We start from the raw sequence: 16,917 nt of genomic DNA on the forward strand, positions 1-16,917 counted from the left end.
AAACCTAATATACTTGTCCTGTGCTATTTGTCCATCTTCTCTCTCTCTCTCTCTCTCCCTCTCCCCCACTCTCTCTGTGTTTCCTGTACTTTAGTTCTTTAGTTGCGGGCATCTGTTCTTGGTGTCGTTTCCTGCTCGGGATGCCCCAAGTAAACAAAGAACTTAAACTTATTAGGTTTCAAGAGATTCCTTAGGAGAGCTTCACTGTTTATTTATTTATTTATTTTAAACCTTGCTGGGCTTTGGCCTCTGAGCAATCTCCTCTTTCTCCTCCTCTTCTTCTTTTTTCATTGCTACAATCTGTATCAGCTTATAATGCATTAAAAAAGAATTCAAATGGCTTATTTTATCTATTAGAAGAAATCATCATCAAACATTTCCAGTTCTCATATACAGAAATAGTAAATTATTTTCATAATCAGTGATCTAAAGTTTTTGTTTAATAGCTGGTACTTGGTTTTCCTTGTATTTAAGAATATTTATAATCTGAAAGACTTACAGTGTATTTGAAAATGTTATTAGAGAAAATTTTTATTTAGTATTTTTTCTTATTTTAGTGGGGTTCATCATAGTTACACTTATGTTTCTGTTGTTTTGGATGCTGAAATTCTAAATTGCTCTTTATGTTAAAAAGTTTTCAGAGGCTTTGTTCTGAGAAGAGATTATTAGAAAGAATTATAAGAACAAATGAAAACAGGGCTGGGAATGTGGCTCAGTGGTAGAGTGCTTGCCTAGCATGCATGAAGCCCTGGGTTCAATTCCTCAGTGCCACACAAACAGAAAAAGCCTGAAGTAGTGCTGTGGCTCACGTGGTAGAATGATATAGCCTTGAGCAAAAGAAGCTCATGGACAGTGCCCAGGTCCTGAGTTTAGACCCCAGGACTGGCAAAAAAAAAAAAAAAAAAAAAAAAAAAAATCAGTTTCTTGTATTAGGCAATTCTAGGATTAGAAGAAATAAAGTAGAGATATGGGAGTTCCCTATATCTGATGCAAATTATATAAATGAATCATCTCAACTACTGCTTGTGCATGGGAGTGCCTAATATTTTTATGCTTATAGTGAAAGAGTTTTTTTTAAATGGTAATCCCATGCTTGAGTATATTTTTTCTTTCAGATGTACATACATTCAACTTTTAGGCCAGATTTGAAGAATTTTGATGTATATTCAATTCCAAAGACTTAATAGTATAAAATAACCCAAGAAGCGCTAATTCTTTTCCCAACAATATATACAGAGGATGGAAATGTGGTTCAGCATTACATAATGTTGCCACCCACTCCCGAAACAGAAACAAGTGCCTAGCAACAGTAGAGGGTCATCTCAGGAGAGTGTGATTGCTCACTGGAGCATTCTAAACACAGATGCTTTTCTATCCATATCATTTCCAGTCTCCACTAGACACATGCTGGTTACTTTGGATCCCAGTGCTATCTTGTGAAAACTGTCTTCCTATGACAATCAATAATTGATACTCAGGAAAGCCTCTACTTACCTTTAGGAAAAAGCCACTGTGAAACAGTAGAATAAAATATGTATTCTGCACATAGAATCGTCTCTAAGTTCTCATTTCCCAGTGGTACTTCTTTTTAAGGTATAAACATTAGTTTTGTTGATCATATTTTTTTCTGCCCTTATCCTCAATACTACAGGTTATAGCAACAAGGATGAAGCCTACAACTCTAAAGACATTATGCTCCAGTGTGCCTAAATTTCATTTGATACATAGAAGTGCTTTACTTCAAAGAACAACCTCAGTTCAGTTGAAAATTTTTCCTCTCTATATAAGTGTAGAGCCATTCAAATTCATGCTCAATTTGAATAATCTTACTTTTTTTTTTCTTTTGAGACAAGGTCTACGCAGCTCAAGCTGACTTTCTTTCTCCATCTCTTGAAGACTGGAATTACAGGGCTGGGAAGGTGGCTCAGTGGTAGAGCACTTGCCTTGCATGCATGAGGCCCTGGGTTCGATTCCTCAGCACCACATAAGCAAAAAGAAAAAAGCCGGAAGTGGCACTGTGGCTCAAGTGGTAGAGTACTAAGCCTTGAGCTGAAGAGCTGAGGGACAGCACCCAGGCCCAAAGTTCAGGCCCATGACCGGACCCCCCCCCCAAAAAAAAAAAAAAAAGACTGGAATTACAAGGAAATCTTAATTCCTCTTCAGTCCTATATGTATAGTGGTATAAAGAGCTAGAAAGCTCTACTTACTTTCCCAAAGAAATAGAAAGAGACTAGAAATGTGGTTCTGCATTATGCTATACTATTGTCAACACTCTAGAGCAGAAATGAGAAATACCTTTCTTCTTGTATTTCTTGGCTATTTGCAAGAACATCATTTAATGTTAAGAATCTTCATGTTTCTTTATATATTCGGACTTTGAGCCATTATTACTTTTATACACACAAATGTTTTCTGCCATTTCAACCTTCAATGATGCCATTTGACCAAGAAGTACTTAATTTTAGTTAATTACAATTTATCATTATCCATCTTTAAAAAAATTTTTTTTTGGTCAGTTTTGGGATTTAAACTCTGGGCCTGGGCACTTTGTGCCCAAGGCTAGCAATCTACCACTTGAGCCACAGCTCCACTTCCAGTTTTTGAGAGGTTAATTGCAGATAAAGGGTCAAGGGGACTTTTCTGTTCCAGGCTGGCTTCAAACCATGATCCTCAGATCTTGGCCTCCTGAGTAGCAAGGATTATAGGCATTAGCCACCAGCACCTGGCTTATCATTATCCATCTTTTCCTTTATCATGAATGCTTTTTTGTGTGTCCCACTTATCCTCATCTTAAACTCATATAGATAGTGTTCTGTATTCTACAGACTTTAACATTTTTTATTTGTAGTCACACTAGAATGAATTCTTTGGTATGGTCAGGCTAGGGGTTAGATGCAATTACACAAATATAAATGGCCATGTAAGAAAAGTTGGGAACATTCTAATAACTCCTTTTAGGAAACACACTGCACACACACACACACACACACACACACACACACACACACAGATAATAATATCATAACAAATTACACACACACACACACACACACACACACACACACACACACACACACACTGATAATAATATCATAACAAATTATGCATGCCCCGACTTGTCCCTTGTGATCTGTTCTCACCACTAAATACTTAAACCTTTTAAGATTTTTTTTTCTCCCAAAGAGATTTATTCCTTAACTATCAAAGCAATCTTACCTGCAAGGTAAAAGTCAGCTGCCTTTTGTAGTTAGCATCAGTCATGATCCACTAAAAACTAGCAAAATATCTATTATTCTTTATTGTTCTTGCTTATGAACAAAAGAAACAACATAGTCAAATCATCCTTAGAACCTTAGTTATTTTTTTTTTGTTGTTGTTTTTTTAAGCCAATCCTGGGACTTGAACTCATGAGCCTGGGCACAGTGCCTAAGCTTTTTTTTTTTTTTTTTTGCTCGGGGATAGTGCTCTACCACTTGAGCCACAGCTCTCCAGTTCTGGCTTTTTTGGTGCTCAGTTGGTGATGAGTCTCACAAACTTTCCAGAGCAGTCTGGCATTGAATGGTGATCCTCAGATCTCAGCCTTCTAAGTAGCTAGGACTATAGGTATGAGCCACTGGTACATGATCTGTTGAGATATCTTTATTATGAAGTCATGAAGAAGGCCCAAATAAAATGCTATTGGCCAAACTTTAAACAAGAAACTAAGAATCCAGTTCTTTTCCTAATGTATCTGAAGACTTTATTACCTTTTAAAAAATGGTTCTCTAGGCTGGGAGCTGGTGGCTTTCACCTGTAATCCTAGCTACTCAGGAGGCTGAGATCTGAGAATCAAGATTCAAAGCCAGCTCGGGCAGGAATGTCCATGAGACTCATATCTCCAACTAACCACTAGAAAACTGGAAGTGGTACTGTGGATCAAGTGGTAGAGTGCTAGCCTTGAGCTGAAGAGCTGAGGGACAGTGCCCAAGCCCAGAGTTCAAAATATAAAAAATAAAAATAAATAAAAATAAAAAATGGTTCTGTAGATATAATAAATGTGTTAGGACAGCGACCATTAATGTCTGTGTAGGAAATTATGTGATTAGGTGATTGTTACTTCTCTAGCTAGTAAATACCGCTTCTTTGGTTTAAATACCACCAATCTCTTGTTCTTATACAGAATAGGTAGAAAAGTAGAAACTTTTTCCTCCTTCCCTGGATGCTGAGTGTTGAACCCAGGACCTTGTGCATGCTACTCAATCACTTTTACCATTGGCTTATATATTTTCAAGTTTACTTTCTATTGTCTAATTTTCATTGGATGGCTTAAGAAGAGTAAATTGTACTTGATAAGCAACTCTGGTGTGCTATGGCATATCTAGAGTTGTACACAAACAACATTGGAAAAGAGGTATCACATCCTTCTAATCACTTTATACAGTTAAATCTACATGGCTACCTAAATGTGTAAATATTTCAGTTTATTTTGTAGACACAGAGGCCATTCAATGAGTCGCACTAAATGTTTTAGTTATGGTTGGTATGAATGAGTGAAGGTATGGAATGAAGTCACTTGCCGGATGTTTTGGCACATGCCTATAATCCCAGCATTAGGGAATCTGAAGCAGGTTGTTCTGCAGTTGGAGACCAGTATAGGCTACATAGCAAACCCTACTTAAAAAAAAGGTATTTATTATTTGAGGGAAAATCAATTAAGAAGCACATTGTTTAATTGTTTTAAAAAAATAAATAGTAGTAGCCATCATTCATATTAAGCAGGGAAACATTATTAAAAAGAATAAGTTACAGTTCACTACCAGTTCTGCTGTCTAGAAATAAATGGTAACATTTGATTAAATTTAACTTGTTAACAGAGAAAAAAGACTGATATAAAAGTAGCATATTAAAATATAAGCCACTTAAAATTAAAAATTAATTTTGCTTAAATTTAACAGATAAGTAAAACTGAAGGAGTAAATGAAATTGTACTCAAATTGTGGAAATGTCAAGGTCTCATATAGTCCTTTGATTTCAGGATATAGTCTGTGAAGGGCTGGTGTTTAAATAGTTCTGTCTTTCTGCTCTGGAAGATATAATCTGCTCTGAGGCTTCTGTCTTCCTATTTCTCCCATCCTCTAAGTTTTTATTACTTAAAAAAAAATCTGAGACATGTAACATATTCTAGTTTACAGTGTTAATACTGTCGATACTTTCAAAGACATGAAATGATTTTGAAAAGCTAGAAGGCTCCATACTGAGAAACTTCACAAATGATCTTTTTAGGGCAGCACAAATGTGTACTGCTGTGAATACCACATAACTACCTAGGGACGTGAGATTCTGTTGTTTGTGAGACTTTATTCTCATGATGGCTGCGAGTATGAAATCCACTTCCAAGCTGAATTTCATGAGGTACTGTACAGAGAGTTGTCATAAAATCCAGACATTCCATCTACTACATTCCTTGCTTCTAATACTTCTGTAGTTAAATCTAAAAAAGGCCAATCAAGTTTGTTTGGAAAGATTACTTGTTCTTGATTGCTCTTGTTAAGGTTCAGGTTTTTTTTTTTTTTAGGTACTCAAATTTCCTTGCTGTATCCTCACATTACTGAAAAACAAACCAAAGATGTCTCACAATTTTTATTATAATTATAAAAATGCCTTATAATTAGTTATTTTTAGAATGACAATATTTGGCAGCTCAATTCTGTGATGGTCTTTTGACATTTTCCCCTAAAGAAACCATCACAACATTTTCTATCTTATCTTTGATGTAATGGTTTTTAAGTGTGACTGGACATTCCAATCACTTGATGGGTATTTAAAAACTGATCAATCAGAATCTTTGGGAATGTTTTAAAAACCTTTAAAACATGGTATAGTACTTTATGAGCTATGTTCTTTATTTTCTTTTAATAATTAAGTATTTGTATAAAGAGGTTACAATTCCAAAAGATTATAAGTACCCCTTCCACTGTTCTCTCCCATTATTCCCTCTCCATCCCTATCCTCAAGTTAAGCAGAACAGGGTTTCACTATTTGCTGAGACTGGTCCCAAACTTAGGGGTTATTGTCTCAGCCTACTGAATACAGATATGACCACAGCTATGACCATCATGCCCAGTATGCACTGTTCTAAATGTACAATTATAAACAACTCAAAAAATGGATTCTCTTTTTAGGTGTTTAGTTACAATGAAAATAATTTTAACTTTTTTTTTTTTTTTTTTGCCAGTCCTTGGCCTTGAACTCTGGATGTGTGCGCTATCTCTAAGGTCCTTTTGTTCTAGGCTATAACACTCTATCACTTAAAGCACCACTTTCAGCTTTTTCTGTGAGTAACTGGAGGCAAGAGTTTCATGGACTTTCCTGCCCCAGCTGGCTTTGAACCTTCATTCTTAGATCTCCATCTCCTGAGTAGCTAGAATTACAGGTGTGAGCCATAGCGCCCTGCAATTTTAACATTGTTTTAAAGTTTAAAATTACAATTTTACCAGCCATATTCCTCAAGTAAAATGACACGTTAACGTATTTGGAAAAAGAACTTTTTATGGCTCAAAGCTGTAATATTAAATTGTCTCAAGTTACAATTTCCTTTTTAGAAGATGAATAAAGTTGAAAAATCTTGACTGTGTATTGGAAAGTTTTAGGATTGTCTTGAATGAGTAAGTATTGACAAAAATTATGACTGATAAATCCAGAGCAAAACAAGAATCTGGCCAGAAGTAAATGGTCATTATTTTCAGGGCCTATTTGTAGGTTATCATTCTTTATGCTAATTTTGTTTTTAAGTGAAATTGATGTTGACAATGAATTGGTGGGTAATTGCTGGAGTATGGGAGTATAGATGACTTTAAAAAAATCACATCTAGGGGCTGGAATGTGGCTTAGTGGTAGAGTACTGCCTAACATGAATGAGGCCCTGGGTTCAACTCCTGGGTACCACATAAATAAAAAATAAGATAAACAAAAAAAATCACATCTAGCAAAGTTATTTACTTTCCATACTTCAGTTAGAAATCTTGACAAAATAAAAATAAAAGAAAAAAAAAAAGAAATCTTGACAGACAGATCTGCAAATGGACCAGTTTATGATCTCGCAATCACATTTCTGAGGTGCTATGAGGCTCTGTGTGTTGTTTCTGGACCAAGTGAGCACAACACATGGAATGGCAAGGGAGCATGGAGGCAGCCTGAAGGCCAAATCAATCCTGGCAACCAATGAGTGACCAATGTCTTAGCCATGCCTCCACATGGTAATGCTGACTGATCACATAGAAACACCCAGCTCTCCATTTAGTATTTTCTAGTTTTCTACACATCAGTCTTACATGCTAGTATGCCACTGAGTTACATCCCAGCCCATAAACTCAGGGTTTTTTGCATGCTAGTCAAGCTCTTTTTCCCTGAGTTCTATTTCCTGTATTGGTCTATATTTAACAGATCAAGTTAAATTACTCTTGGGTTGGCATAAGGGAGTTTCAAACACATGTAACAAATTTGACTAGCCAAACTATCAAAATAGACCAGCAATATCACTAAGAATATAAAGCAAAAGTTGTTGAGTGAAATATATTATCTATGCTTCAGTGTCCATACTATCTCTTAAAGGCAATAATCTATAAAGTGCTATACTGAAGCCATATTAATTTACAGCATTTACACTGAACTATTTCCCATAGCAAAATTCCACATGTATCAAGTGGGCAATGTTTACCTGAAAAAAAGTGGAAATGTAAAAGAAAACATTTAAGGAGCTATTTATGTTACTGCTTCTAGACTCTCAAAGATCTTGTAGGTAACTAAGAAGTTGGACATTCTTCATTGAACTCATTTCAGCTTTAAGAAAAAGAAGACAAGAGAGGACCTGCTTGGTGATTTCACAGAGGTTCTGGCCTTCTGTTCACATACTGATAGTAACAGGTGCAGCCCCTTTGCTGCCTCCATCTGTGGCCTGGCTCAGCACTCAAACTGGCCTCTCTACCAGCAAGAAGCATATGGACTGGGACAGGATGAGCAACTCCTTTCTGTTGCTATCTCCTTCCTGCTTGTCTTAGCTTGTCCTGACAATGTATCTCTTGTTCCTGACTCACTCCAAGTGTTAAACATGTTTTTACTGTAATAGCTGACATCAAGAAACCAACATACTTCTGACACATACATGAGACATACTTCTAAGGCATGAAGGATATAAAATGAACAGCAAAAATCTGTCACCTAATGAGCAAAATATCATTAATTAATATGGTTCAGAAACCTTTCCAGGCCCTAACAGGTAATCTCTATCCTAAATTATCACCCCTTTCTGAAAAATAGGTTTGCCGTATACGTGTGTGCATACAAATATACGAACATATATATGTGTGATTTAACTATATATTGTCTACTTTTGCCTATGCTGAGGCCTTTAAAATGGTATCATATCAAATCAAGATTTTCTTTTCTTTTCTTGAATACTGGGTTAAGTCAGGGCCTTGTGCTTGCTAGGTGCCACCTGTGCCTCGCACATAGCAAGGATCACAGACATGTACCAGCATGTATGGCTTTATTGATTGAAAAGGGAGTCTCACTATTTTTTGCTGGGGCTGACCTTGAACTGTAATAACCTCCTGATCTCAAACTCTCCAGTACCTGAGATTAAAGGCATAAATACCCATGTCTGGACCCTCGCTTGCTTTTTTTTTTTTAAAGACACTAATTTTTCTAATATTTGTACATGTTGGTTTCAGTTTTACTGTTGTCTAATATTCTTGTCCAGATAAAATAGCATTTTTTGGTAGAATTTTCCTTTAAATATCTTTGCAAATATCTCCTGGTACCTATGCCAAATGTCTTTTATGGTAGATTGCTAGTTATGCAACAATTGGGTTACAGGGTATGTAAATGATTAACTCTGTAAGGTAGGGCCAAAGTCTTTTTCAAAGCAGTTCCAGCATAAAGAGTATCTGGTTGCTCTATACTTCCTTGTCAACACTTGGTATTTTCAGACTTCTTAATTTTTGTAATCTAAGAGGTATAAAGCAGGATTTCAAAATGTTCTTGATTAACTTTTTTTTTGAAAACTAGTGATTTTTGTCTTCTTATATGTCTAGTTGTCACAGTTTTTCTTTCTTTCTTTCTTCCTTTCTTTTATTGCCAGTACTGGGGCTTGAACTCTGGGTCTGGGTGCTGCCCCTGAGCCTCTTTGTGCTCAAGGCCAGCGCTCTACTACTTGAGCCACAGCACCACTTCTGGCTTTTTCTGAGTAATTTATTGGAGATAAGAGTCCCACAGACTTTTCTGCCTGGGCTGACTTTGAACTGAAATCCTCAGATATCAATCTCCTGAGTAGCTAGGATTACAGGCATGAATGAGCCACTAGCACCTGGCATCTGATTAATTTTATTTTATTTATTTTTTGGTCAGTCGTGGGGCTTGAACTCTGGGCTTGGGCACTGTCCCTTCAGCTCTTCAGCTCAAGGCCAGTGCTCTACTGCTTGAGCCACAGGGCACTTCCGGTTTTCTAGTGGTTTATTGGAAGTCTCACAGACTTTACTGCTCCGGCTGGCTTTGAACCGTGATCCTCAGATCTCAGCCTCCTGAGTAGCTAGGATCACAGGCATGAGCCACCAGTGCCCAGCTCTGACTATGAATTTTAAAGAATTCTTTTTATCTTTTGATCATTATCCATTGCTGTGAGGTACAAAATTATCTCCATTTTTCCTTCCTTCCTTGCTTTTTGTAGGTTGAGGGGCTTGAACTCTGAGCCTGTTCCTCAGCATTTCGGCTCAAGGTGAGCAACTCCATCATTTGTGCCACAGCGCCACTTCCGGTTTTCTGGTGGCTTATTGGAGCTAAGAGTCTCATGGACTTTCCTGCCTTGGCTGGCTTTGAACCATGATCCTCAGATCTCAGCCTCCTGAGTAGCTAGGATTACAGGCGTGAGCCACCGGCGCCCTGCTTCCATTTTTCTTAATGTAATGAAGCCAATTCTATTGCTAGCTTCAATGCCCTTAATTTAGACAAGAACAGTTTCTAATGAGTTAAAAAAAAACCCATAAATCCTGGACAGGTGGTGTAATCATAGCTCACACTTGTAATCACACCTGTAATAGGTAGGATTGCAAATTATCTAAGGATCACAGTTCGAAGCCAGCCTGGGGAAGGAAAGCCAGTGAGACTCTTATTTCCAACTAAGCATTAAAAAAGTTGGAAGTAGAACTATGGCTCAAGTGGTAGAATGCTAGCTTAAGCAAAAAAGCTAAGGAACAGCACCCAGACCTAGGGTTCAAGCCCCAGGACTGGCACGTGGATGCTGGTGAGCATGCACACATATACATGCGCGCACACACACACGTGCGCGCGCACACACACACACACACACACACACACACGCACACACACATCCTTAAAAGGATATTTACAATAATTGGATGCTTTTCACATAGACTGGCAGAAATAAAATATTTTCAGGAATGTAGTAGAAATGAATCTTGATGAGGAGGGGTTGATACATGAATATATGTACTGGAGGAAGTCCTTGAAAACTCAGCCTCCCAAGTAGCTAGGGCTTATAGGCATGTGCTACTGTGCCTATCTGGATTTCCCACAGATTTATTTCTGAGGTTCACTGGGATTTGAACTCATGCCAGGTAAAATGCTTAAGTCAGGTCCCAGCCTTTCTGCTGATTTTGAATACTACTTCATGTCAGGTTTCCATACAAGCCTGGGTTAGTTACTAGATTCTTTACTGTGTTCCATTAACTTCAGTAACATCAATTGCTTCAAAAATACTACTATCTTCACATCACAATCTTTACGTATAATCAGGCAAGTCTTTATTTCCTGTACTTCACAGGTACACTATCTGATTGTGCATTTTCCCCTATAAACTTCAAATAATTAGCTTATTAGGTTTGTTATAGTTTGGATTGTCAATGTCAATGTCCCCTAAAATCCCATGTACTGAAGGCTGACTCAGTGGAGGGGTGGAAAACTTTTAAGAGGAGGGCCTAACAGAAGGAAGTTAAGTCATGCCTTACAAGGATATGTACTGCAACCCTGGGTCCTTCTCTAGTTGCCATAAGGTAAAAAAGAGTTCTGCTGGAGGGGATGTGGACAGAAGGGAACCCTACTGCATTGTTGGTGGGAGTGTAAACTTGTTCAACCAATTTGGAAAGTAGTATGGAGGTTCCTCAAAAGACTCCACATAGAGCTCCCCTATTACCCAGCAATCCCACTTTTGGGCATTTACCCAAATGATCACAAACAAGACCACACTAAAGCTACCAGCACAACTATCTTTATTGCAGCATTATTTACCATAGCTAAGATATGGAAACAACCCAGATGTCCCTCAGTAGATGAATGGATCAAGAAAATGTGGTATATATACACAATGGAATTCTATGTCTCCATCAGAAAGAATGACATTGCCCCATTTGTTAGGAAACAGAAAGGCTTGGAAAAAATTATAGTAAGTGAAGTAATCCAGGCCCAAAGAAACATAGGTCCCATGGTTTCCCTTATTTCCAATAACTAGCATATGTCTGAGACAGCAGAAAAGGTCAGATAAGTTGATGTTAGGTGAAATGAACCCTAAGATAAGTATTCAAATGTTTTTTCTTTCTTGTGATGGTTTCTAACATATTTATAATATGATTTCTTTGTTGCTTTGTACGTCCCTCCCTCACAGTATAACCCCTGCTTTCATTGTATTTGATGTTGGTATAATTTGTGGAGGGGAAGGGAAAAAACAAATCATTTAAATAGGGATACAGGTGGACTCACTGCAACAATGAGATGTACAAGTCCTTATGTTGAAAAACGAACTTTACAAGTTTGGCGGGGGGGGGGAAGGGAAAGGGGGGGCAAAATAAAAACAAAAACAAAAAAAAGAGTTCTGAACCACATGCTCCCACCATGATATACTATATTATGCCTTCACAGGCCCAAAACAACAGGTCCAAACAACCATGGATTAAAACCTACAAGACTGTGAGCCAAAACATCCTGCTGTTTCAAATTCACTTCTCTCTGGCACTTTCTCACAGAGACAAAAAGCAAACACTAATAACAGAAGTAACATGAAAATAATATAATTTCGGTAAGAATTTTAATCATGGTTTAGAATGTTTTATAATTCCCCATCTGAGTTTTAAATAAGATACTGTAATATACTGACATTTATTACAATTATTGGCATATTTGAATTGATTTCTACCATCTTTCCTTTTCTCTCTCTCCTCATCACCACCTGAATCTTCTATATATCTCTAGCTTCCTGTCTTGTCTGCTGGAAGACTGCAGATTACACTCTAAGCTCTTAAAATGATCATTTCTATATACATATTAGAAACTATATCATTCTGTTCTCAGCCTTACAGCAAATAAAAGGAAAAGAAGGAAAAGCAGAGAAAGAGTGAGGAAAGGATAAAACAGAACAAGCATCAGTGAGAACTTACTTTGAAGTGGGGGAGAGGAACTCTTTCTCTCAGCAGTTTCTGTGATCCTTGCACATTTAAAAGTGCATCTAGGTAATGCCTCTTTTAGAGCTCTCGTTCTGTCAGCATTTCCTTTACTTTTCTTAGCTATTCAAGGTACTCAAGGTCTCTGTCTCTTTTTGTAACCATGACTCTTAAAATGGTTTACTACCTGATCTTTCTTTCCTGATCTTTGTTTTAGGCAAGCTATTTTAGTTAAAGCACTGTAAGGATTTATGAATATAAGGTGCCATAAGAAATTATGGAGATGTAGCTCAGTGGTGAGAGTACCTGCTACTTCTGCAAGAAGCACTGGGTTTGAAACCCAGTTATGGTCAATATATGGCAAAGATGCTATTTGAATCCATGTAATCTGGCTTTTGTCCTGACCTTAACTACAGGGATGTACCATACAAATAAATTAAGAGAAGTTAGGAGAAAATGGGATTTTCTTTCCTTTGTGAATCATATTTCAACAAGTATGGGTATTACATATGAATGCACTATCATTTGATAAACTGAGATTATCATCCCTTCAAAATTGCTAACTTGAGCTAGGTGCAGGTGGCTCACACCTGTCATCCTAGATCCAGGAAGCTGAGAGAAGATCTTGGTTTGAAGCCAGACCTGGCAGAATATAAATGAGCAAAAGACTGTACTGAAGGCATGGCTCAAATGGTAAAGTGACAACTCTGAGCAAGAAATTCTATCTAGAGCATAAGGCCTCAAGTTCAAGCTCTGGTCTGGCACATACATATAGAAGAATTGCTAACATGTCTGTTTTGTCTGTGTTCAGTCAATTTTATTATAGTCATTTTAAGAGGAGGAGACTGAAGTTCAGATAGGTTTAGTATGCTGCCCCAGATCATACAAGTAGGATCTAGGAATGTTTCCAGTGTGCTTGCTCCCAGCGTTACAGGGCAAGGTCTGGAGGGAATGTGCTCATGTATACTGGGAGTTCTGGTTATAGAGGTTCCTTTGTTCCTTGCTCATGCCACCAAAGGGTTCATGTTGAGAGAACTGTCTGATCTTGTTCAGGATGAGCTGGCTGTTTCAGCAGAGTAGAAAGAATGTAAGTAAATTCTATCTTCTGGTGTGGGAGAGATAGATGTCTAAGTCTATGTACACGCTAGAATTGCTTTTCACTCTTAGAGACTGAGGAACAAAGAAGAATAAATGTAAAAGATGCTCATGTTTTGTGACAAGAGTGCTTTTTAATGTGCGTAAGAAGATACAGTTGCTACTTAGAACACTTTTTTCCTTCTTCAGATTTTTTTTGCTCCCTTTTCTTTGCCTCAAACCTTATACTCTCTGTAGTTGTTTTTTTTTTTTTTTAATTGGTCGTGGGGCCTGAACTCTGGGCCTGGGCACTGTCCCTGAGCTTTTCAGCTCAAGGCTAGCACTCTACCACTTGGGCCACTGCACCACTTTCAGCTTTTTCTGCTTATGCGGTGCTGAGGAATTGAACCCAGGGCTTCATGCATACAAGGCAAGCACTCTACCATTGAGCCACCTTCCTAGCCCCACCCTCTGTAGTTCCTAGTACTGTATATTCAATCTCCTCTTCATTTAGGTGCTTCCTAAGAGGTCTCTCAATCACTACCAGCAAAGAATCCTCTAAGACAATGTTGTTAGTGCCTTAATAGATCTCTTCTTCCTGAAAGACCCCAATTTTCTTTTCTGGCCTTTTCTCCCTAGACCCCAAATCTACTCAACTAATCTGGGATCTTTCTTCTCCAGTGTTGGCTCTTACTGATCGTGGTATCAGGAACTCTTTCCTTATTCACATTTGGCTGTTTCGGTTATTTTTCAAGCAAGTCTTGGAGCAAGAACTCATGACCTGGAAGCTGTCCCTGAGCTTTTTCTTCCTTTCTATTTCCTCAAGACATGAGCCACAACTTCATTTCTTGCTGTCTCATGGACTTTCCTGCCCAGGTTGGCTTTGAACCTCAATCCTCAGATCTTAGCCTTCAGTGTAGCTAGGATTACAGGCGTGAGCCTAGAATAGGTTATTTCTTTAAGGGTCATTTCAAATGTAATCTCTTTGGTCTTCTTTTGATGACTCTCCAAGTAGAAATAATCCCTTCCTTGTCTAACACTGGGTATTATATTGGGTGTAACTCTTACAAGACTTGACATTCTGACCTGTACTGAAGATAATGTGCATCTGAACTGTCAGTTGCACTAAGATTAACTATGTGTCACTGACCTTTGTATTATAAGTAGCACTAGAAGAGACATCCATATTTGTAGACATTGATCAAAAACAAAAATCTGATTTTTGTAATGTAAAGTAAGTCAAAGTGTTCCATAAATGTGAATGTGTTCTAGATACACAGAATTCTATCAGTGTAAGAACCAGTCAAAGGAACCTACAGAGTGCATTATTATTAATATTATTACTTTAAAGGTCAGATTCTTAATTGGGGCACTAGGTGTAGACACAATGGTGGGACACATCTGCTAGGTCAAGAAAGACATCCAGCATTACCCAAATGAGAGCCTCAAGGACCAGCTTAGAAAAGGCTAAAACAAACAGTTCAAAGGCATCTGTGATATGTGGCATAATTGTTCATTTCTTGACTTTAGTTCGGTTTGGATAAGTACTAAATTTCAGACTTCCAAACCAGAAAGGTTTGATTAGATGACACATTTTGAATGTCCTATTACAAATCAGATAAAGCTTTTAAGCAATAAACCTCCCTAACAAAGACCCAAACTCAAAATTTAGCTCCTCCTCCCAAGGGAAAAAAATAAATAACAATTTGGGAAGAACCACAATTTATAGAGCTAATCGGGGAAGCCTGGCCCCTCATAGAAACATCGCATGAAAGCATCGTCTCGGGTACTGCGTCACGGTTGTTTATTTGGCTTTGTTGTTGTGAAAGAGGACACAAGGCAAAGATGGGAAGGATGGGAGAAAATCAGTTTAACTTATATTTAAACAAATACCTTTAAAGGACAAACAACAACATGAAGACTTCTCCTCCCCCCCCCCCCCCTTTTCTGGACCTGCAGCCCACGTGGAGTACAATGAAATGCACCAATCACTGGAACAAAGGCAACAGGCACCTGCAAGCCCTCAATCCCTCTGCATACATTTCCGCCAAAGCGGTGCCAAAGTCGGTGATGTGGAGGAGGAAGGCCGGGGGGTCACCTTTCAAACACCACGAGCTCCTTTTCGTAAACCCAGGGACAACTGGGGACCCCCTTTCCCGGGGCTCCAGAGCCCTGAACGGTCTCGGGTTTTCAGACGAATCTCTCCTCCTACCACACGTGACCGAATGGCAAACAGCCGCCTAGAGAGACACAGCCACGCACCAGCCGCGGGATACAAAGGCTCACCGCCGCCGCCGCGTCCGCGGGAGCTCCGCGGGGCCAGCCTCCCGCGCTCGGCGTCTGCGGAGCTTGCGTAGGGCGCCGCCGCCAGACGCGCCGCCGTTCCCGGGCCCGCAGGGCGGTGCCGCGCAGCGCAGCGCAGCGCAGGGAGCGGGAGCGGGGCGCGCGCCGCCGGCCCAGAGCGCCTGCCCACCCAGCGCCGCCGGAGCAGGGGTGCCCAGCAGCACGCAGCGCGCCGCGCCGCGCCGCAGCAGCCTTCGCCGCCGCCGGGTCGCCGCCCGGAGCTTCGCAGCGACTTGGACCAGGGTGAGAAGGCCGAGGGCTCCCGGCAACCGAGCAGGCCCAAGATCGGGCCGTCCCATCCCCCCCGCCCATCGGGCCTTCCCGTTTCCTCCGGGCTCCGGCGCCTCCCCCGCGCCTCCCCCGGGGACCTCGGCGCGAGCTGCGGGGCGCCGTGAGCGGCACTTACACCACGGCTCTGGAGATCATCCAGGACACCATCTTCCCGGGGACCAGGGCCTCCACTTCGGGCCGGGTGGGTGCTGAGCGCGGCGGATTAGGCCGCCAACGGCAGGCCGCGCGCTCTCCGGCTCCTCGCGCTTCCCGGGGCCGCGCTGGCGCCCTCGGGAGCCGGGCCCGGTGTCTGCGCGCCGCGGCCTGAGCTACCAGGCGGTCGGTCCCCCGCCCGCCCCCCTCCCGTCCCCGCCCGTCGGCCCAGCCGCGGCGGAGTCGGTCGGCCCCGCCCCTGCGCTCCGCTGATAGGCGGCGGCGGCGGCGGCGGCGGCGGCGGCGGTGGCGGTGGCGGTGGCGGCGGCGGCGGCGGCGGCGGCGGTGGTGGTGGTGGAGGAGGAGGAACGTGGGCCAGGCCGGGGCCAAGCGGCGGGTGTGGGGGATCTGGACTGGGAGGACCCTTGCCAGAGCCTCCCGGCCTCGCAGCCGCGGCCCGATCGCCGCCCTGGCGCTCTAACCCTCCCTTCCCCGCCTCCCCGAGGCCTTGGGACGCCCGTCCGGTGGTAGAGGAGGTGGGAGGCCGACGACCCGGACTTGAGGGTAGGGGTCGTTTACTGCATGCGTGTGTGTGGGGTCGGGGGCGGGGGGGGGAAGGAAGTGTTCAGCAGGAGCCGTGTCGGATGGAATC

At 40.9% G+C, this 16,917-nt stretch overlaps 2 protein-coding genes across 2 annotated transcripts in view; one reads left to right on the forward strand and one right to left on the reverse strand.

Moving 5' to 3' along the window:
- The window catches only part of Reep3 (receptor accessory protein 3), a 74,855-nt gene extending 58,406 nt beyond the window's left edge, over window positions 1-16,449 (reverse strand). Inside the window, exon 1 of the mRNA XM_070021015.1 lies at window positions 16,249-16,449. Coding sequence (XP_069877116.1) covers window positions 16,249-16,280 — 32 coding nt within the window. The 5' untranslated portion in view covers window positions 16,281-16,449. The remainder of the gene's footprint in view (window positions 1-16,248) is intronic.
- Window positions 15,982-16,917, forward strand: part of Jmjd1c (jumonji domain containing 1C) — a 184,539-nt gene continuing 183,603 nt past the window's right edge. The window contains exon 1 of the mRNA XM_070021012.1: window positions 15,982-16,085. The gene's annotated coding sequence lies outside the window, so the exon portion shown is untranslated. The remainder of the gene's footprint in view (window positions 16,086-16,917) is intronic.

This window comes from Dipodomys merriami, unplaced genomic scaffold, assembly GCF_024711535.1.
Source record: "Dipodomys merriami isolate MVZ:Mamm:240054 unplaced genomic scaffold, mDipMer1.0.p SCAF_14, whole genome shotgun sequence".
Taxonomy (NCBI): domain Eukaryota; kingdom Metazoa; phylum Chordata; class Mammalia; order Rodentia; family Heteromyidae; genus Dipodomys; species Dipodomys merriami.